The sequence below is a fragment of the Nakaseomyces glabratus genome, chromosome J (assembly GCF_010111755.1).
Source record: "Nakaseomyces glabratus chromosome J, complete sequence".
Taxonomy (NCBI): Eukaryota; Fungi; Ascomycota; class Saccharomycetes; order Saccharomycetales; family Saccharomycetaceae; genus Nakaseomyces; species Nakaseomyces glabratus.
In genome coordinates this window covers 509,410-534,204 of record NC_088960.1, presented here as the reverse complement: position 1 = coordinate 534,204, position 24,795 = coordinate 509,410, and the positions used below count along the sequence as shown (strand labels likewise).

The window sequence follows — 24,795 nt, the reverse complement described above, 5'->3', positions numbered from 1 at the left end:
CATCACCACCACTGACTCTGACGGTAAGCCAACGACTATCTTGACCACCTACCCATCTCCAAGCGACGATGGTAAGGACAAGACCACAGTCACCACTGACAAGGATGGTGTTGTTCACACAGACATTATCTCGCACATCACCACCACTGACTCTGACGGTAAGCCAACGACTATCTTGACCACCTACCCATCTCCAAGCGACGATGGTAAGGACAAGACCACAGTCACCACTGACAAGGATGGTGTTGTTCACACAGACATTATCTCGCACATCACCACCACTGACTCTGACGGTAAGCCAACGACTATCTTGACCACCTACCCATCTCCAAGCGACGATGGTAAGGACAAGACCACAGTCACCACTGACAAGGATGGTGTTGTTCACACAGACATTATCTCGCACATCACCACCACTGACTCTGACGGTAAGCCAACGACTATCTTGACCACCTACCCATCTCCAAGCGACGATGGTAAGGACAAGACCACAGTCACCACTGACAAGGATGGTGTTGTTCACACAGACATTATCTCGCACATCACCACCACTGACTCTGACGGTAAGCCAACGACTATCTTGACCACCTACCCATCTCCAAGCGACGATGGTAAGGACAAGACCACAGTCACCACTGACAAGGATGGTGTTGTTCACACAGACATTATCTCGCACATCACCACCACTGACTCTGACGGTAAGCCAACGACTATCTTGACCACCTACCCATCTCCAAGCGACGATGGTAAGGACAAGACCACAGTCACCACTGACAAGGATGGTGTTGTTCACACAGACATTATCTCGCACATCACCACCACTGACTCTGACGGTAAGCCAACGACTATCTTGACCACCTACCCATCTCCAAGCGACGATGGTAAGGACAAGACCACAGTCACCACTGACAAGGATGGTGTTGTTCACACAGACATTATCTCGCACATCACCACCACTGACTCTGACGGTAAGCCAACGACTATCTTGACCACCTACCCATCTCCAAGCGACGATGGTAAGGACAAGACCACAGTCACCACTGACAAGGATGGTGTTGTTCACACAGACATTATCTCGCACATCACCACCACTGACTCTGACGGTAAGCCAACGACTATCTTGACCACCTACCCATCTCCAAGCGACGATGGTAAGGACAAGACCACAGTCACCACTGACAAGGATGGTGTTGTTCACACAGACATTATCTCGCACATCACCACCACTGACTCTGACGGTAAGCCAACGACTATCTTGACCACCTACCCATCTCCAAGCGACGATGGTAAGGACAAGACCACAGTCACCACTGACAAGGATGGTGTTGTTCACACAGACATTATCTCGCACATCACCACCACTGACTCTGACGGTAAGCCAACGACTATCTTGACCACCTACCCATCTGCAAGCGACGATGGTAAGGACAAGACCACAGTCACCACTGACAAGGATGGTGTTGTTCACACAGACATTATCTCGCACATCACCACCACTGACTCTGACGGTAAGCCAACGACTATCTTGACCACCTACCCATCTCCAAGCGACGATGGTAAGGACAAGACCACAGTCACCACTGACAAGGATGGTGTTGTTCACACAGACATTATCTCGCACATCACCACCACTGACTCTGACGGTAAGCCAACGACTATCTTGACCACCTACCCATCTCCAAGCGACGATGGTAAGGACAAGACCACAGTCACCACTGACAAGGATGGTGTTGTTCACACAGACATTATCTCGCACATCACCACCACTGACTCTGACGGTAAGCCAACGACTATCTTGACCACCTACCCATCTCCAAGCGACGATGGTAAGGACAAGACCACAGTCACCACTGACAAGGATGGTGTTGTTCACACAGACATTATCTCGCACATCACCACCACTGACTCTGACGGTAAGCCAACGACTATCTTGACCACCTACCCATCTCCAAGCGACGATGGTAAGGACAAGACCACAGTCACCACTGACAAGGATGGTGTTGTTCACACAGACATTATCTCGCACATCACCACCACTGACTCTGACGGTAAGCCAACGACTATCTTGACCACCTACCCATCTCCAAGCGACGATGGTAAGGACAAGACCACAGTCACCACTGACAAGGATGGTGTTGTTCACACAGACATTATCTCGCACATCACCACCACTGACTCTGACGGTAAGCCAACGACTATCTTGACCACCTACCCATCTCCAAGCGACGATGGTAAGGACAAGACCACAGTCACCACTGACAAGGATGGTGTTGTTCACACAGACATTATCTCGCACATCACCACCACTGACTCTGACGGTAAGCCAACGACTATCTTGACCACCTACCCATCTCCAAGCGACGATGGTAAGGACAAGACCACAGTCACCACTGACAAGGAAGGTGTTGTTCACACAGACATTATCTCGCACATCACCACCACTGACTCTGACGGTAAGCCAACGACTATCTTGACCACCTACCCATCTCCAAGCGACGATGGTAAGGACAAGACCACAGTCACCACTGACAAGGAAGGTGTTGTTCACACAGACATTATCTCGCACATCACCACCACTGACTCTGACGGTAAGCCAACGACTATCTTGACCACCTACCCATCTCCAAGCGACGATGGTAAGGACAAGACCACAGTCACCACTGACAAGGATGGTGTTGTTCACACAGACATTATCTCGCACATCACCACCACTGACTCTGACGGTAAGCCAACGACTATCTTGACCACCTACCCATCTCCAAGCGACGATGGTAAGGACAAGACCACAGTCACCACTGACAAGGATGGTGTTGTTCACACAGACATTATCTCGCACATCACCACCACTGACTCTGACGGTAAGCCAACGACTATCTTGACCACCTACCCATCTCCAAGCGACGATGGTAAGGACAAGACCACAGTCACCACTGACAAGGATGGTGTTGTTCACCTGTTCACACAGACATTATCTCGCACATCACCACCACTGACTCTGACGGTAAGCCAACGACTATCTTGACCACCTACCCATCTCCAAGCGACGATGGTAAGGACAAGACCACAGTCACCACTGACAAGGATGGTGTTGTTCACACAGACATTATCTCGCACATCACCACCACTGACTCTGACGGTAAGCCAACGACTATCTTGACCACCTACCCATCTCCAAGCGACGATGGTAAGGACAAGACCACAGTCACCACTGACAAGGATGGTGTTGTTCACACAGACATTATCTCGCACATCACCACCACTGACTCTGACGGTAAGCCAACGACTATCTTGACCACCTACCCATCTCCAAGCGACGATGGTAAGGACAAGACCACAGTCACCACTGACAAGGATGGTGTTGTTCACACAGACATTATCTCGCACATCACCACCACTGACTCTGACGGTAAGCCAACGACTATCTTGACCACCTACCCATCTCCAAGCGACGATGGTAAGGACAAGACCACAGTCACCACTGACAAGGATGGTGTTGTTCACACAGACATTATCTCGCACATCACCACCACTGACTCTGACGGTAAGCCAACGACTATCTTGACCACCTACCCATCTCCAAGCGACGATGGTAAGGACAAGACCACAGTCACCACTGACAAGGATGGTGTTGTTCACACAGACATTATCTCGCACATCACCACCACTGACTCTGACGGTAAGCCAACGACTATCTTGACCACCTACCCATCTCCAAGCGACGATGGTAAGGACAAGACCACAGTCACCACTGACAAGGATGGTGTTGTTCACACAGACATTATCTCGCACATCACCACCACTGACTCTGACGGTAAGCCAACGACTATCTTGACCACCTACCCATCTCCAAGCGACGATGGTAAGGACAAGACCACAGTCACCACTGACAAGGATGGTGTTGTTCACACAGACATTATCTCGCACATCACCACCACTGACTCTGACGGTAAGCCAACGACTATCTTGACCACCTACCCATCTCCAAGCGACGATGGTAAGGACAAGACCACAGTCACCACTGACAAGGATGGTGTTGTTCACACAGACATTATCTCGCACATCACCACCACTGACTCTGACGGTAAGCCAACGACTATCTTGACCACCTACCCATCTCCAAGCGACGATGGTAAGGACAAGACCACAGTCACCACTGACAAGGATGGTGTTGTTCACACAGACATTATCTCGCACATCACCACCACTGACTCTGACGGTAAGCCAACGACTATCTTGACCACCTACCCATCTCCAAGCGACGATGGTAAGGACAAGACCACAGTCACCACTGACAAGGATGGTGTTGTTCACACAGACATTATCTCGCACATCACCACCACTGACTCTGACGGTAAGCCAACGACTATCTTGACCACCTACCCATCTCCAAGCGACGATGGTAAGGACAAGACCACAGTCACCACTGACAAGGATGGTGTTGTTCACACAGACATTATCTCGCACATCACCACCACTGACTCTGACGGTAAGCCAACGACTATCTTGACCACCTACCCATCTCCAAGCGACGATGGTAAGGACAAGACCACAGTCACCACTGACAAGGATGGTGTTGTTCACACAGACATTATCTCGCACATCACCACCACTGACTCTGACGGTAAGCCAACGACTATCTTGACCACCTACCCATCTCCAAGCGACGATGGTAAGGACAAGACCACAGTCACCACTGACAAGGATGGTGTTGTTCACACAGACATTATCTCGCACATCACCACCACTGACTCTGACGGTAAGCCAACGACTATCTTGACCACCTACCCATCTCCAAGCGACGATGGTAAGGACAAGACCACAGTCACCACTGACAAGGATGGTGTTGTTCACACAGACATTATCTCGCACATCACCACCACTGACTCTGACGGTAAGCCAACGACTATCTTGACCACCTACCCATCTCCAAGCGACGATGGTAAGGACAAGACCACAGTCACCACTGACAAGGATGGTGTTGTTCACACAGACATTATCTCGCACATCACCACCACTGACTCTGACGGTAAGCCAACGACTATCTTGACCACCTACCCATCTCCAAGCGACGATGGTAAGGACAAGACCACAGTCACCACTGACAAGGATGGTGTTGTTCACACAGACATTATCTCGCACATCACCACCACTGACTCTGACGGTAAGCCAACGACTATCTTGACCACCTACCCATCTCCAAGCGACGATGGTAAGGACAAGACCACAGTCACCACTGACAAGGATGGTGTTGTTCACACAGACATTATCTCGCACATCACCACCACTGACTCTGACGGTAAGCCAACGACTATCTTGACCACCTACCCATCTCCAAGCGACGATGGTAAGGACAAGACCACAGTCACCACTGACAAGGATGGTGTTGTTCACACAGACATTATCTCGCACATCACCACCACTGACTCTGACGGTAAGCCAACGACTATCTTGACCACCTACCCATCTCCAAGCGACGATGGTAAGGACAAGACCACAGTCACCACTGACAAGGATGGTGTTGTTCACACAGACATTATCTCGCACATCACCACCACTGACTCTGACGGTAAGCCAACGACTATCTTGACCACCTACCCATCTCCAAGCGACGATGGTAAGGACAAGACCACAGTCACCACTGACAAGGATGGTGTTGTTCACACAGACATTATCTCGCACATCACCACCACTGACTCTGACGGTAAGCCAACGACTATCTTGACCACCTACCCATCTCCAAGCGACGATGGTAAGGACAAGACCACAGTCACCACTGACAAGGATGGTGTTGTTCACACAGACATTATCTCGCACATCACCACCACTGACTCTGACGGTAAGCCAACGACTATCTTGACCACCTACCCATCTCCAAGCGACGATGGTAAGGACAAGACCACAGTCACCACTGACAAGGATGGTGTTGTTCACACAGACATTATCTCGCACATCACCACCACTGACTCTGACGGTAAGCCAACGACTATCTTGACCACCTACCCATCTCCAAGCGACGATGGTAAGGACAAGACCACAGTCACCACTGACAAGGATGGTGTTGTTCACACAGACATTATCTCGCACATCACCACCACTGACTCTGACGGTAAGCCAACGACTATCTTGACCACCTACCCATCTCCAAGCGACGATGGTAAGGACAAGACCACAGTCACCACTGACAAGGATGGTGTTGTTCACACAGACATTATCTCGCACATCACCACCACTGACTCTGACGGTAAGCCAACGACTATCTTGACCACCTACCCATCTCCAAGCGACGATGGTAAGGACAAGACCACAGTCACCACTGACAAGGATGGTGTTGTTCACACAGACATTATCTCGCACATCACCACCACTGACTCTGACGGTAAGCCAACGACTATCTTGACCACCTACCCATCTCCAAGCGACGATGGTAAGGACAAGACCACAGTCACCACTGACAAGGATGGTGTTGTTCACACAGACATTATCTCGCACATCACCACCACTGACTCTGACGGTAAGCCAACGACTATCTTGACCACCTACCCATCTCCAAGCGACGATGGTAAGGACAAGACCACAGTCACCACTGACAAGGATGGTGTTGTTCACACAGACATTATCTCGCACATCACCACCACTGACTCTGACGGTAAGCCAACGACTATCTTGACCACCTACCCATCTCCAAGCGACGATGGTAAGGACAAGACCACAGTCACCACTGACAAGGATGGTGTTGTTCACACAGACATTATCTCGCACATCACCACCACTGACTCTGACGGTAAGCCAACGACTATCTTGACCACCTACCCATCTCCAAGCGACGATGGTAAGGACAAGACCACAGTCACCACTGACAAGGATGGTGTTGTTCACACAGACATTATCTCGCACATCACCACCACTGACTCTGACGGTAAGCCAACGACTATCTTGACCACCTACCCATCTCCAAGCGACGATGGTAAGGACAAGACCACAGTCACCACTGACAAGGATGGTGTTGTTCACACAGACATTATCTCGCACATCACCACCACTGACTCTGACGGTAAGCCAACGACTATCTTGACCACCTACCCATCTCCAAGCGACGATGGTAAGGACAAGACCACAGTCACCACTGACAAGGATGGTGTTGTTCACACAGACATTATCTCGCACATCACCACCACTGACTCTGACGGTAAGCCAACGACTATCTTGACCACCTACCCATCTCCAAGCGACGATGGTAAGGACAAGACCACAGTCACCACTGACAAGGATGGTGTTGTTCACACAGACATTATCTCGCACATCACCACCACTGACTCTGACGGTAAGCCAACGACTATCTTGACCACCTACCCATCTCCAAGCGACGATGGTAAGGACAAGACCACAGTCACCACTGACAAGGATGGTGTTGTTCACACAGACATTATCTCGCACATCACCACCACTGACTCTGACGGTAAGCCAACGACTATCTTGACCACCTACCCATCTCCAAGCGACGATGGTAAGGACAAGACCACAGTCACCACTGACAAGGATGGTGTTGTTCACACAGACATTATCTCGCACATCACCACCACTGACTCTGACGGTAAGCCAACGACTATCTTGACCACCTACCCATCTCCAAGCGACGATGGTAAGGACAAGACCACAGTCACCACTGACAAGGATGGTGTTGTTCACACAGACATTATCTCGCACATCACCACCACTGACTCTGACGGTAAGCCAACGACTATCTTGACCACCTACCCATCTCCAAGCGACGATGGTAAGGACAAGACCACAGTCACCACTGACAAGGATGGTGTTGTTCACACAGACATTATCTCGCACATCACCACCACTGACTCTGACGGTAAGCCAACGACTATCTTGACCACCTACCCATCTCCAAGCGACGATGGTAAGGACAAGACCACAGTCACCACTGACAAGGATGGTGTTGTTCACACAGACATTATCTCGCACATCACCACCACTGACTCTGACGGTAAGCCAACGACTATCTTGACCACCTACCCATCTCCAAGCGACGATGGTAAGGACAAGACCACAGTCACCACTGACAAGGATGGTGTTGTTCACACAGACATTATCTCGCACATCACCACCACTGACTCTGACGGTAAGCCAACGACTATCTTGACCACCTACCCATCTCCAAGCGACGATGGTAAGGACAAGACCACAGTCACCACTGACAAGGATGGTGTTGTTCACACAGACATTATCTCGCACATCACCACCACTGACTCTGACGGTAAGCCAACGACTATCTTGACCACCTACCCATCTCCAAGCGACGATGGTAAGGACAAGACCACAGTCACCACTGACAAGGATGGTGTTGTTCACACAGACATTATCTCGCACATCACCACCACTGACTCTGACGGTAAGCCAACGACTATCTTGACCACCTACCCATCTCCAAGCGACGATGGTAAGGACAAGACCACAGTCACCACTGACAAGGATGGTGTTGTTCACACAGACATTATCTCGCACATCACCACCACTGACTCTGACGGTAAGCCAACGACTATCTTGACCACCTACCCATCTCCAAGCGACGATGGTAAGGACAAGACCACAGTCACCACTGACAAGGATGGTGTTGTTCACACAGACATTATCTCGCACATCACCACCACTGACTCTGACGGTAAGCCAACGACTATCTTGACCACCTACCCATCTCCAAGCGACGATGGTAAGGACAAGACCACAGTCACCACTGACAAGGATGGTGTTGTTCACACAGACATTATCTCGCACATCACCACCACTGACTCTGACGGTAAGCCAACGACTATCTTGACCACCTACCCATCTCCAAGCGACGATGGTAAGGACAAGACCACAGTCACCACTGACAAGGATGGTGTTGTTCACACAGACATTATCTCGCACATCACCACCACTGACTCTGACGGTAAGCCAACGACTATCTTGACCACCTACCCATCTCCAAGCGACGATGGTAAGGACAAGACCACAGTCACCACTGACAAGGATGGTGTTGTTCACACAGACATTATCTCGCACATCACCACCACTGACTCTGACGGTAAGCCAACGACTATCTTGACCACCTACCCATCTCCAAGCGACGATGGTAAGGACAAGACCACAGTCACCACTGACAAGGATGGTGTTGTTCACACAGACATTATCTCGCACATCACCACCACTGACTCTGACGGTAAGCCAACGACTATCTTGACCACCTACCCATCTCCAAGCGACGATGGTAAGGACAAGACCACAGTCACCACTGACAAGGATGGTGTTGTTCACACAGACATTATCTCGCACATCACCACCACTGACTCTGACGGTAAGCCAACGACTATCTTGACCACCTACCCATCTCCAAGCGACGATGGTAAGGACAAGACCACAGTCACCACTGACAAGGATGGTGTTGTTCACACAGACATTATCTCGCACATCACCACCACTGACTCTGACGGTAAGCCAACGACTATCTTGACCACCTACCCATCTCCAAGCGACGATGGTAAGGACAAGACCACAGTCACCACTGACAAGGATGGTGTTGTTCACACAGACATTATCTCGCACATCACCACCACTGACTCTGACGGTAAGCCAACGACTATCTTGACCACCTACCCATCTCCAAGCGACGATGGTAAGGACAAGACCACAGTCACCACTGACAAGGATGGTGTTGTTCACACAGACATTATCTCGCACATCACCACCACTGACTCTGACGGTAAGCCAACGACTATCTTGACCACCTACCCATCTCCAAGCGACGATGGTAAGGACAAGACCACAGTCACCACTGACAAGGATGGTGTTGTTCACACAGACATTATCTCGCACATCACCACCACTGACTCTGACGGTAAGCCAACGACTATCTTGACCACCTACCCATCTCCAAGCGACGATGGTAAGGACAAGACCACAGTCACCACTGACAAGGATGGTGTTGTTCACACAGACATTATCTCGCACATCACCACCACTGACTCTGACGGTAAGCCAACGACTATCTTGACCACCTACCCATCTCCAAGCGACGATGGTAAGGACAAGACCACAGTCACCACTGACAAGGATGGTGTTGTTCACACAGACATTATCTCGCACATCACCACCACTGACTCTGACGGTAAGCCAACGACTATCTTGACCACCTACCCATCTCCAAGCGACGATGGTAAGGACAAGACCACAGTCACCACTGACAAGGATGGTGTTGTTCACACAGACATTATCTCGCACATCACCACCACTGACTCTGACGGTAAGCCAACGACTATCTTGACCACCTACCCATCTCCAAGCGACGATGGTAAGGACAAGACCACAGTCACCACTGACAAGGATGGTGTTGTTCACACAGACATTATCTCGCACATCACCACCACTGACTCTGACGGTAAGCCAACGACTATCTTGACCACCTACCCATCTCCAAGCGACGATGGTAAGGACAAGACCACAGTCACCACTGACAAGGATGGTGTTGTTCACACAGACATTATCTCGCACATCACCACCACTGACTCTGACGGTAAGCCAACGACTATCTTGACCACCTACCCATCTCCAAGCGACGATGGTAAGGACAAGACCACAGTCACCACTGACAAGGATGGTGTTGTTCACACAGACATTATCTCGCACATCACCACCACTGACTCTGACGGTAAGCCAACGACTATCTTGACCACCTACCCATCTCCAAGCGACGATGGTAAGGACAAGACCACAGTCACCACTGACAAGGATGGTGTTGTTCACACAGACATTATCTCGCACATCACCACCACTGACTCTGACGGTAAGCCAACGACTATCTTGACCACCTACCCATCTCCAAGCGACGATGGTAAGGACAAGACCACAGTCACCACTGACAAGGATGGTGTTGTTCACACAGACATTATCTCGCACATCACCACCACTGACTCTGACGGTAAGCCAACGACTATCTTGACCACCTACCCATCTCCAAGCGACGATGGTAAGGACAAGACCACAGTCACCACTGACAAGGATGGTGTTGTTCACACAGACATTATCTCGCACATCACCACCACTGACTCTGACGGTAAGCCAACGACTATCTTGACCACCTACCCATCTCCAAGCGACGATGGTAAGGACAAGACCACAGTCACCACTGACAAGGATGGTGTTGTTCACACAGACATTATCTCGCACATCACCACCACTGACTCTGACGGTAAGCCAACGACTATCTTGACCACCTACCCATCTCCAAGCGACGATGGTAAGGACAAGACCACAGTCACCACTGACAAGGATGGTGTTGTTCACACAGACATTATCTCGCACATCACCACCACTGACTCTGACGGTAAGCCAACGACTATCTTGACCACCTACCCATCTCCAAGCGACGATGGTAAGGACAAGACCACAGTCACCACTGACAAGGATGGTGTTGTTCACACAGACATTATCTCGCACATCACCACCACTGACTCTGACGGTAAGCCAACGACTATCTTGACCACCTACCCATCCCCTGAAAATGGTAGCTCTGCTCCAGATGCCTGGACCACCACATACACAGAAGATGGTACTCCGGTTGTCGAAGTTGTACACAAGACTACATACACTGCATCAAATGGTGATGTCATAATAACTACGGTTACAGAGTTGTCCAAGGAGGCGATTGACGCTCAACCAGCATGGGTCAGCCCAACCACGAGTACGATAACAACAACCGATAGTGATGGCCATAGTATCACAATTACCACATCCTACTTGATAGATAACAACGGCAACACTGAACCTATTCCAAACGAGGCATCCTCATCCATGTCACCTAGCGACGATGGTAAGGACAAGACCACAGTCACCACTGACAAGGATGGTGTTGTTCACACAGACATTATCTCGCACATCACCACCACTGACTCTGACGGTAAGCCAACGACTATCTTGACCACCTACCCATCTCCAAGCGACGATGGTAAGGACAAGACCACAGTCACCACTGACAAGGATGGTGTTGTTCACACAGACATTATCTCGCACATCACCACCACTGACTCTGACGGTAAGCCAACGACTATCTTGACCACCTACCCATCTCCAAGCGATGATGGTAAGGACAAGACCACAGTCACCACTGACAAGGATGGTGTTGTTCACACAGACATTATCTCGCACATCACCACCACTGACTCTGATGGTAAGCCAACGACTATCTTGACCACCTACCCATCTCCAAGCGACGATGGTAAGGACAAGACCACAGTCACCACTGACAAGGATGGTGTTGTTCACACAGACATTATCTCGCACATCACCACCACTGACTCTGACGGTAAGCCAACGACTATCTTGACCACCTACCCATCTCCAAGCGACGATGGTAAGGACAAGACCACAGTCACCACTGACAAGGATGGTGTTGTTCACACAGACGTTATCTCGCACATCACCACCACTGACTCTGACGGTAAGCCAACGACTATCTTGACCACCTACCCATCTCCAAGCGACGATGGTAAGGACAAGACCACAGTCACCACTGACAAGGATGGTGTTGTTCACACAGACATTATCTCGCACATCACCACCACTGACTCTGACGGTAAGCCAACGACTATCTTGACCACCTACCCATCTCCAAGCGATGATGGTAAGGACAAGACCACAGTCACCACTGACAAGGATGGTGTTGTTCACACAGACATTATCTCGCACATCACCACCACTGACTCTGACGGTAAGCCAACGACTATCTTGACCACCTACCCATCTCCAAGCGACGATGGTAAGGACAAGACCACAGTCACCACTGACAAGGATGGTGTTGTTCACACAGACATTATCTCGCACATCACCACCACTGACTCTGACGGTAAGCCAACGACTATCTTGACCACCTACCCATCTCCAAGCGACGATGGTAAGGACAAGACCACAGTCACCACTGACAAGGATGGTGTTGTTCACACAGACATTATCTCGCACATCACCACCACTGACTCTGACGGTAAGCCAACGACTATCTTGACCACCTACCCATCCCCTGAAAATGGTAGCTCTGCTCCAGATGCCTGGACCACCACATACACAGAAGATGGTACTCCGGTTGTCGAAGTTGTACACAAGACTACATACACTGCATCAAATGGTGATGTCATAATAACTACGGTTACAGAGTTGTCCAAGGAGGCGATTGACGCTCAACCAGCATGGGTCAGCCCAACCACGAGTACGATAACAACAACCGATAGTGATGGCCATAGTATCACAATTACCACATCCTACTTGATAGATAACAACGGCAACACTGAACCTATTCCAAACGAGGCATCCTCATCCATGTCACCTAGCGACGATGGTAAGGACAAGACCACAGTCACCACTGACAAGGATGGTGTTGTTCACACAGACATTATCTCGCACATCACCACCACTGACTCTGACGGTAAGCCAACGACTATCTTGACCACCTACCCATCTCCAAGCGACGATGGTAAGGACAAGACCACAGTCACCACTGACAAGGATGGTGTTGCTCACACAGACATTATCTCGCACATCACCACCACTGACTCTGACGGTAAGCCAACGACTATCTTGACCACCTACCCATCTCCAAGCGACGATGGTAAGGACAAGACCACAGTCACCACTGACAAGGATGGTGTTGTTCACACAGACATTATCTCGCACATCACCACCACTGACTCTGACGGTAAGCCAACGACTATCTTGACCACCTACCCATCTCCAAGCGACGATGGTAAGGACAAGACCACAGTCACCACTGACAAGGATGGTGTTGTTCACACAGACATTATCTCGCACATCACCACCACTGACTCTGACGGTAAGCCAACGACTATCTTGACCACCTACCCATCTCCAAGCGACGATGGTAAGGACAAGACCACAGTCACCACTGACAAGGATGGTGTTGTTCACACAGACATTATCTCGCACATCACCACCACTGACTCTGACGGTAAGCCAACGACTATCTTGACCACCTACCCATCTCCAAGCGACGATGGTAAGGACAAGACCACAGTCACCACTGACAAGGATGGTGTTGTTCACACAGACATTATCTCGCACATCACCACCACTGACTCTGACGGTAAGCCAACGACTATCTTGACCACCTACCCATCTCCAAGCGACGATGGTAAGGACAAGACCACAGTCACCACTGACAAGGATGGTGTTGTTCACACAGACATTATCTCGCACATCACCACCACTGACTCTGACGGTAAGCCAACGACTATCTTGACCACCTACCCATCTCCAAGCGACGATGGTAAGGACAAGACCACAGTCACCACTGACAAGGATGGTGTTGTTCACACAGACGTTATCTCGCACATCACCACCACTGACTCTGACGGTAAGCCAACGACTATCTTGACCACCTACCCATCTCCAAGCGACGATGGTAAGGACAAGACCACAGTCACCACTGACAAGGATGGTGTTGTTCACACAGACATTATCTCGCACATCACCACCACTGACTCTGACGGTAAGCCAACGACTATCTTGACCACCTACCCATCCCCTGAAAATGGTAGCTCTGCTCCAGATGCCTGGACCACCACATACACAGAAGATGGTACTCCGGTTGTCGAAGTTGTACACAAGACTACATACACTGCATCAAATGGTGATGTCATAATAACTACGGTTACAGAGTTGTCCAAGGAGGCGATTGACGCTCAACCAGCATGGGTCAGCCCAACCACGAGTACGATAACAACAACCGATAGTGATGGCCATAGTATCACAATTACCACATCCTACTTGATAGATAACAACGGCAACACTGAACCTATTCCAAACGAGGCATCCTCATCCATGTCACCTAGCGACGATGGTAAGGACAAGACCACAGTCACCACTGACAAGGATGGTGTTGTTCACACAGACATTATCTCGCACATCACCACCACTGACTCTGACGGTAAGCCAACGACTATCTTGACCACCTACCCATCTCCAAGCGACGATGGTAAGGACAAGACCACAGTCACCACTGACAAGGATGGTGTTGTTCACACAGACATTATCTCGCACATCACCACCACTGACTCTGACGGTAAGCCAACGACTATCTTGACCACCTACCCATCTCCAAGCGACGATGGTAAGGACAAGACCACAGTCACCACTGACAAGGATGGTGTTGTTCACACAGACATTATCTCGCACATCACCACCACTGACTCTGACGGTAAGCCAACGACTATCTTGACCACCTACCCATCTCCAAGCGACGATGGTAAGGACAAGACCACAGTCACCACTGACAAGGATGGTGTTGTTCACACAGACATTATCTCGCACATCACCACCACTGACTCTGACGGTAAGCCAACGACTATCTTGACCACCTACCCATCTCCAAGCGACGATGGTAAGGACAAGACCACAGTCACCACTGACAAGGATGGTGTTGTTCACACAGACATTATCTCGCACATCACCACCACTGACTCTGACGGTAAGCCAACGACTATCTTGACCACCTACCCATCTCCAAGCGACGATGGTAAGGACAAGACCACAGTCACCACTGACAAGGATGGTGTTGTTCACACAGACATTATCTCGCACATCACCACCACTGACTCTGACGGTAAGCCAACGACTATCTTGACCACCTACCCATCTCCAAGCGACGATGGTAAGGACAAGACCACAGTCACCACTGACAAGGATGGTGTTGTTCACACAGACATTATCTCGCACATCACCACCACTGACTCTGACGGTAAGCCAACGACTATCTTGACCACCTACCCATCTGCAAGCGACGATGGTAAGGACAAGACCACAGTCACCACTGACAAGGATGGTGTTGTTCACACAGACATTATCTCGCACATCACCACCACTGACTCTGACGGTAAGCCAACGACTATCTTGACCACCTACCCATCTCCAAGCGACGATGGTAAGGACAAGACCACAGTCACCACTGACAAGGATGGTGTTGTTCACACAGACATTATCTCGCACATCACCACCACTGACTCTGACGGTAAGCCAACGACTATCTTGACCACCTACCCATCTCCAAGCGACGATGGTATGGACAAGACCACAGTCACCACTGACAAGGATGGTGTTGTTCACACAGACATTATCTCGCACATCACCACCACTGACTCTGACGGTAAGCCAACGACTATCTTGACCACCTACCCATCTCCAAGCGACGATGGTAAGGACAAGACCACAGTCACCACTGACAAGGATGGTGTTGTTCACACAGACATTATCTCGCACATCACCACCACTGACTCTGACGGTAAGCCAACGACTATCTTGACCACCTACCCATCTCCAAGCGACGATGGTAAGGACAAGACCACAGTCACCACTGACAAGGATGGTGTTGTTCACACAGACATTATCTCGCACATCACCACCACTGACTCTGACGGTAAGCCAACGACTATCTTGACCACCTACCCATCTCCAAGCGACGATGGTAAGGACAAGACCACAGTCACCACTGACAAGGATGGTGTTGTTCACACAGACATTATCTCGCACATCACCACCACTGACTCTGACGGTAAGCCAACGACTATCTTGACCACCTACCCATCTCCAAGCGACGATGGTAAGGACAAGACCACAGTCACCACTGACAAGGATGGTGTTGTTCACACAGACATTATCTCGCACATCACCACCACTGACTCTGACGGTAAGCCAACGACTATCTTGACCACCTACCCATCTCCAAGCGACGATGGTAAGGACAAGACCACAGTCACCACTGACAAGGATGGTGTTGCTCACACAGACATTATCTCGCACATCACCACCACTGACTCTGACGGTAAGCCAACGACTATCTTGACCACCTACCCATCTCCAAGCGACGATGGTAAGGACAAGACCACAGTCACCACTGACAAGGATGGTGTTGTTCACACAGACATTATCTCGCACATCACCACCACTGACTCTGACGGTAAGCCAACGACTATCTTGACCACCTACCCATCTCCAAGCGACGATGGTAAGGACAAGACCACAGTCACCACTGACAAGGATGGTGTTGTTCACACAGACATTATCTCGCACATCACCACCACTGACTCTGACGGTAAGCCAACGACTATCTTGACCACCTACCCATCTCCAAGCGACGATGGTAAGGACAAGACCACAGTCACCACTGACAAGGATGGTGTTGTTCACACAGACATTATCTCGCACATCACCACCACTGACTCTGACGGTAAGCCAACGACTATCTTGACCACCTACCCATCTCCAAGCGACGATGGTAAGGACAAGACCACAGTCACCACTGACAAGGATGGTGTTGTTCACACAGACATTATCTCGCACATCACCACCACTGACTCTGACGGTAAGCCAACGACTATCTTGACCACCTACCCATCTCCAAGCGACGATGGTAAGGACAAGACCACAGTCACCACTGACAAGGATGGTGTTGCTCACACAGACATTATCTCGCACATCACCACCACTGACTCTGACGGTAAGCCAACGACTATCTTGACCACCTACCCATCTCCAAGCGACGATGGTAAGGACAAGACCACAGTCACCACTGACAAGGATGGTGTTGTTCACACAGACATTATCTCGCACATCACCACCACTGACTCTGACGGTAAGCCAACGACTATCTTGACCACCTACCCATCTCCAAGCGATGATGGTAAGGACAAGACCACAGTCACCACTGACAAGGATGGTGTTGTTCACACAGACATTATCTCGCACATCACCACCACTGACTCTGACGGTAAGCCAACGACTATCTTGACCACCTACCCATCTCCAAGCGACGATGGTAAGGACAAGACCACAGTCACCACTGACAAGGATGGTGTTGTTCACACAGACATTATCTCGCACATCACCACCACTGACTCTGACGGTAAGCCAACGACTATCTTGACCACCTACCCATCTGCAAGCGACGATGGTAAGGACAAGACCACAGTCACCACTGACAAGGATGGTGTTGTTCACACAGACATTATCTCGCACATCACCACCACTGACTCTGACGGTAAGCCAACGACTATCTTGACCACCTACCCATCTCCAAGCGACGATGGTAAGGACAAGACCACAGTCACCACTGACAAGGATGGTGTTGTTCACACAGACATTATCTCGCACATCACCACCACTGACTCTGACGGTAAGCCAACGACTATCTTGACCACCTACCCATCTCCAAGCGACGATGGTAAGGACAAGACCACAGTCACCACTGACAAGGATGGTGTTGTTCACACAGACATTATCTCGCACATCACCACCACTGACTCTGACGGTAAGCCAACGACTATCTTGACCACCTACCCATCTCCAAGCGACGATGGTAAGGACAAGACCACAGTCACCACTGACAAGGATGGTGTTGCTCACACAGACATTATCTCGCACATCACCACCACTGACTCTGACGGTAAGCCAACGACTATCTTGACCACCTACCCATCTCCAAGCGACGATGGTAAGGACAAGACCACAGTCACCACTGACAAGGATGGTGTTGTTCACACAGACATTATCTCGCACATCACCACCACTGACTCTGACGGTAAGCCAACGACTATCTTGACCACCTACCCATCTCCAAGCGATGATGGTAAGGACAAGACCACAGTCACCACTGACAAGGATGGTGTTGTTCACACAGACATTATCTCGCACATCACCACCACTGACTCTGACGGTAAGCCAACGACTATCTTGACCACCTACCCATCTCCAAGCGACGATGGTAAGGACAAGACCACAGTCACCACTGACAAGGATGGTGTTGTTCACACAGACATTATCTCGCACATCACCACCACTGACTCTGACGGTAAGCCAACGACTATCTTGACCACCTACCCATCTCCAAGCGATGATGGTAAGGACAAGACCACAGTCACCACTGACAAGGATGGTGTTGTTCACACAGACATTATCTCGCACATCACCACCACTGACTCTGACGGTAAGCCAACGACTATCTTGACCACCTACCCATCTCCAAGCGACGATGGTAAGGACAAGACCACAGTCACCACTGACAAGGATGGTGTTGTTCACACAGACATTATCTCGCACATCACCACCACTGACTCTGACGGTAAGCCAACGACTATCTTGACCACCTACCCATCTCCAAGCGACGATGGTATGGACAAGACCACAGTCACCACTGACAAGGATGGTGTTGTTCACACAGACATTATCTCGCACATCACCACCACTGACTCTGACGGTAAGCCAACGACTATCTTGACCACCTACCCATCTCCAAGCGACGATGGTAAGGACAAGACCACAGTCACCACTGACAAGGATGGTGTTGTTCACACAGACATTATCTCGCACATCACCACCACTGACTCTGACGGTAAGCCAACGACTATCTTGACCACCTACCCATCTCCAAGCGACGATGGTAAGGACAAGACCACAGTCACCACTGACAAGGATGGTGTTGTTCACACAGACATTATCTCGCACATCACCACCACTGACTCTGACGGTAAGCCAACGACTATCTTGACCACCTACCCATCTCCAAGCGACGATGGTAAGGACAAGACCACAGTCACCACTGACAAGGATGGTGTTGTTCACACAGACATTATCTCGCACATCACCACCACTGACTCTGACGGTAAGCCAACGACTATCTTGACCACCTACCCATCTCCAAGCGACGATGGTAAGGACAAGACCACAGTCACCACTGACAAGGATGGTGTTGTTCACACAGACATTATCTCGCACATCACCACCACTGACTCTGACGGTAAGCCAACGACTATCTTGACCACCTACCCATCTCCAAGCGACGATGGTAAGGACAAGACCACAGTCACCACTGACAAGGATGGTGTTGCTCACACAGACATTATCTCGCACATCACCACCACTGACTCTGACGGTAAGCCAACGACTATCTTGACCACCTACCCATCTCCAAGCGACGATGGTAAGGACAAGACCACAGTCACCACTGACAAGGATGGTGTTGTTCACACAGACATTATCTCGCACATCACCACCACTGACTCTGACGGTAAGCCAACGACTATCTTGACCACCTACCCATCTCCAAGCGACGATGGTAAGGACAAGACCACAGTCACCACTGACAAGGATGGTGTTGTTCACACAGACATTATCTCGCACATCACCACCACTGACTCTGACGGTAAGCCAACGACTATCTTGACCACCTACCCATCTCCAAGCGACGATGGTAAGGACAAGACCACAGTCACCACTGACAAGGATGGTGTTGTTCACACAGACATTATCTCGCACATCACCACCACTGACTCTGACGGTAAGCCAACGACTATCTTGACCACCTACCCATCTCCAAGCGACGATGGTAAGGACAAGACCACAGTCACCACTGACAAGGATGGTGTTGTTCACACAGACATTATCTCGCACATCACCACCACTGACTCTGACGGTAAGCCAACGACTATCTTGACCACCTACCCATCTCCAAGCGACGATGGTAAGGACAAGACCACAGTCACCACTGACAAGGATGGTGTTGCTCACACAGACATTATCTCGCACATCACCACCACTGACTCTGACGGTAAGCCAACGACTATCTTGACCACCTACCCATCTCCAAGCGACGATGGTAAGGACAAGACCACAGTCACCACTGACAAGGATGGTGTTGTTCACACAGACATTATCTCGCACATCACCACCACTGACTCTGACGGTAAGCCAACGACTATCTTGACCACCTACCCATCTCCAAGCGATGATGGTAAGGACAAGACCACAGTCACCACTGACAAGGATGGTGTTGTTCACACAGACATTATCTCGCACATCACCACCACTGACTCTGACGGTAAGCCAACGACTATCTTGACCACCTACCCATCTCCAAGCGACGATGGTAAGGACAAGACCACAGTCACCACTGACAAGGATGGTGTTGTTCACACAGACATTATCTCGCACATCACCACCACTGACTCTGACGGTAAGCCAACGACTATCTTGACCACCTACCCATCTGCAAGCGACGATGGTAAGGACAAGACCACAGTCACCACTGACAAGGATGGTGTTGTTCACACAGACATTATCTCGCACATCACCACCACTGACTCTGACGGTAAGCCAACGACTATCTTGACCACCTACCCATCTCCAAGCGACGATGGTAAGGACAAGACCACAGTCACCACTGACAAGGATGGTGTTGTTCACACAGACATTATCTCGCACATCACCACCACTGACTCTGACGGTAAGCCAACGACTATCTTGACCACCTACCCATCTCCAAGCGACGATGGTAAGGACAAGACCACAGTCACCACTGACAAGGATGGTGTTGTTCACACAGACATTATCTCGCACATCACCACCACTGACTCTGACGGTAAGCCAACGACTATCTTGACCACCTACCCATCTCCAAGCGACGATGGTAAGGACAAGACCACAGTCACCACTGACAAGGATGGTGTTGCTCACACAGACATTATCTCGCACATCACCACCACTGACTCTGACGGTAAGCCAACGACTATCTTGACCACCTACCCATCTCCAAGCGACGATGGTAAGGACAAGACCACAGTCACCACTGACAAGGATGGTGTTGTTCACACAGACATTATCTCGCACATCACCACCACTGACTCTGACGGTAAGCCAACGACTATCTTGACCACCTACCCATCTCCAAGCGATGATGGTAAGGACAAGACCACAGTCACCACTGACAAGGATGGTGTTGTTCACACAGACATTATCTCGCACATCACCACCACTGACTCTGACGGTAAGCCAACGACTATCTTGACCACCTACCCATCTCCAAGCGACGATGGTAAGGACAAGACCACAGTCACCACTGACAAGGATGGTGTTGTTCACACAGACATTATCTCGCACATCACCACCACTGACTCTGACGGTAAGCCAACGACTATCTTGACCACCTACCCATCTGCAAGCGACGATGGTAAGGACAAGACCACAGTCACCACTGACAAGGATGGTGTTGTTCACACAGACATTATCTCGCACATCACCACCACTGACTCTGACGGTAAGCCAACGACTATCTTGACCACCTACCCATCTCCAAGCGACGATGGTAAGGACAAGACCACAGTCACCACTGACAAGGATGGTGTTGTTCACACAGACATTATCTCGCACATCACCACCACTGACTCTGACGGTAAGCCAACGACTATCTTGACCACCTACCCATCTGCAAGCGACGATGGTAAGGACAAGACCACAGTCACCACTGACAAGGATGGTGTTGTTCACACAGACATTATCTCGCACATCACCACCACTGACTCTGACGGTAAGCCAACGACTATCTTGACCACCTACCCATCTCCAAGCGACGATGGTAAGGACAAGACCACAGTCACCACTGACAAGGATGGTGTTGTTCACACAGACATTATCTCGCACATCACCACCACTGACTCTGACGGTAAGCCAACGACTATCTTGACCACCTACCCATCTCCAAGCGACGATGGTAAGGACAAGACCACAGTCACCACTGACAAGGATGGTGTTGTTCACACAGACATTATCTCGCACATCACCACCACTGACTCTGACGGTAAGCCAACGACTATCTTGACCACCTACCCATCTCCAAGCGACGATGGTAAGGACAAGACCACAGTCACCACTGACAAGGATGGTGTTGTTCACACAGACATTATCTCGCACATCACCACCACTGACTCTGACGGTAAGCCAACGACTATCTTGACCACCTACCCATCTGCAAGCGACGATGGTAAGGACAAGACCACAGTCACCACTGACAAGGATGGTGTTGTTCACACAGACATTATCTCGCACATCACCACCACTGACTCTGACGGTAAGCCAACGACTATCTTGACCACCTACCCATCTCCAAGCGACGATGGTAAGGACAAGACCACAGTCACCACTGACAAGGATGGTGTTGTTCACACAGACATTATCTCGCACATCACCACCACTGACTCTGACGGTAAGCCAACGACTATCTTGACCACCTACCCATCTCCAAGCGACGATGGTAAGGACAAGACCACAGTCACCACTGACAAGGATGGTGTTGTTCACACAGACATTATCTCGCACATCACCACCACTGACTCTGACGGTAAGCCAACGACTATCTTGACCACCTACCCATCTCCAAGCGACGATGGTAAGGACAAGACCACAGTCACCACTGACAAGGATGGTGTTGTTCACACAGACATTATCTCGCACATCACCACCACTGACTCTGACGGTAAGCCAACGACTATCTTGACCACCTACCCATCTCCAAGCGACGATGGTAAGGACAAGACCACAGTCACCACTGACAAGGATGGTGTTGTTCACACAGACATTATCTCGCACATCACCACCACTGACTCTGACGGTAAGCCAACGACTATCTTGACCACCTACCCATCTCCAAGCGACGATGGTAAGGACAAGACCACAGTCACCACTGACAAGGAAGGTGTTGTTCACACAGACATTATCTCGCACATCACCACCACTGATAGCAATGGTAATCCAACCACAGTAGCTACTACACTTGCATTGCCATCTAGTGGTAACAACAGTGGTAACAACAGCGGCAACAACAGCGGCAACAACAGCGTCAACAACAGCGGCGACAACAACGGTAACTCAGCCGGCAACAATGCTGGGGAAAGCGACCATACCACTGTCATCACATCGAATGGTACACCAACATCTGTATTTGTATCCCACATCACTACAACTGACAGCAATGGTAACCCATCCACCATAGCTACCACACTTGCATTGCCATCTAGTGGTAACAACAGTGGTAACAACAGCGGCAACAACAGCGGCAACAACAGCGGCAACAACAGCGGCAACAACAGCGGCGACAACAACGGTAACTCAGCCGGCAACAATGCTGGGGAAAGCGACCATACCACTGTCATCACATCGAATGGTACACCAACATCTGTATTTGTATCCCACATCACTACAACTGACAGCAATGGTAACCCATCCACCATAGCTACCACACTTGCATTGCCATCTAGTGGTAACAACAGTGGTAACAACAGCGGCAACAACAGCGGCAACAACAGCGGCAACAACAACGGTAACTCAGCCGGCAACAATGCTGGGGAAAGCGACCATACCACTGTCATCACATCGAATGGTACACCAACATCTGTATTTGTATCCCACATCACTACAACTGACAGCAATGGTAACCCATCCACCATAGCTACCACACTTGCATTGCCATCTAGTGGTAACAACAGTGGTAACAACAGCGGCAACAACAGCGGCAACAACAGCGGCAACAACAACGGTAACTCAGCCGGCAACAATGCTGGGGAAAGCGACCATACCACTGTCATCACATCGAATGGTACACCAACATCTGTATTTGTATCCCACATCACCACCACTGACGGCAATGGTAGCCCAACCACAATAAGAACATTGATACCATCGTCTTCTGAATTCTTATCCCAAAATATTATCTCAAATACACCTATAAATTCACAAGCCAATATTTCCTCTCCTACCAATAAGTCTTCGCGGACAACATTGCAAGGTACACACACTGTTCCAACTGTATCACCATCATCCGTGTCTTCAGCAACATTCACTGGTGCAGGAGAGAAATTGAATGTTAGTAAGTTATATGCGGCTGTTGTATTATCCGGTATTGTACTTTGTATTATCGTTTAA

At 50.1% G+C, this 24,795-nt stretch overlaps 1 pseudogene across 1 annotated transcript in view; it reads left to right on the top strand.

The window, feature by feature from the left end:
* GVI51_J04983 overlaps positions 1-24,795 on the top strand; it is a 29,588-nt pseudogene extending 4,793 nt beyond the window's left edge. The window contains exon 1 of the mRNA in view: positions 1-24,795. This exon is cut by the window's left edge and continues 4,793 nt beyond it. Coding sequence covers positions 1-24,795 — 24,795 coding nt within the window.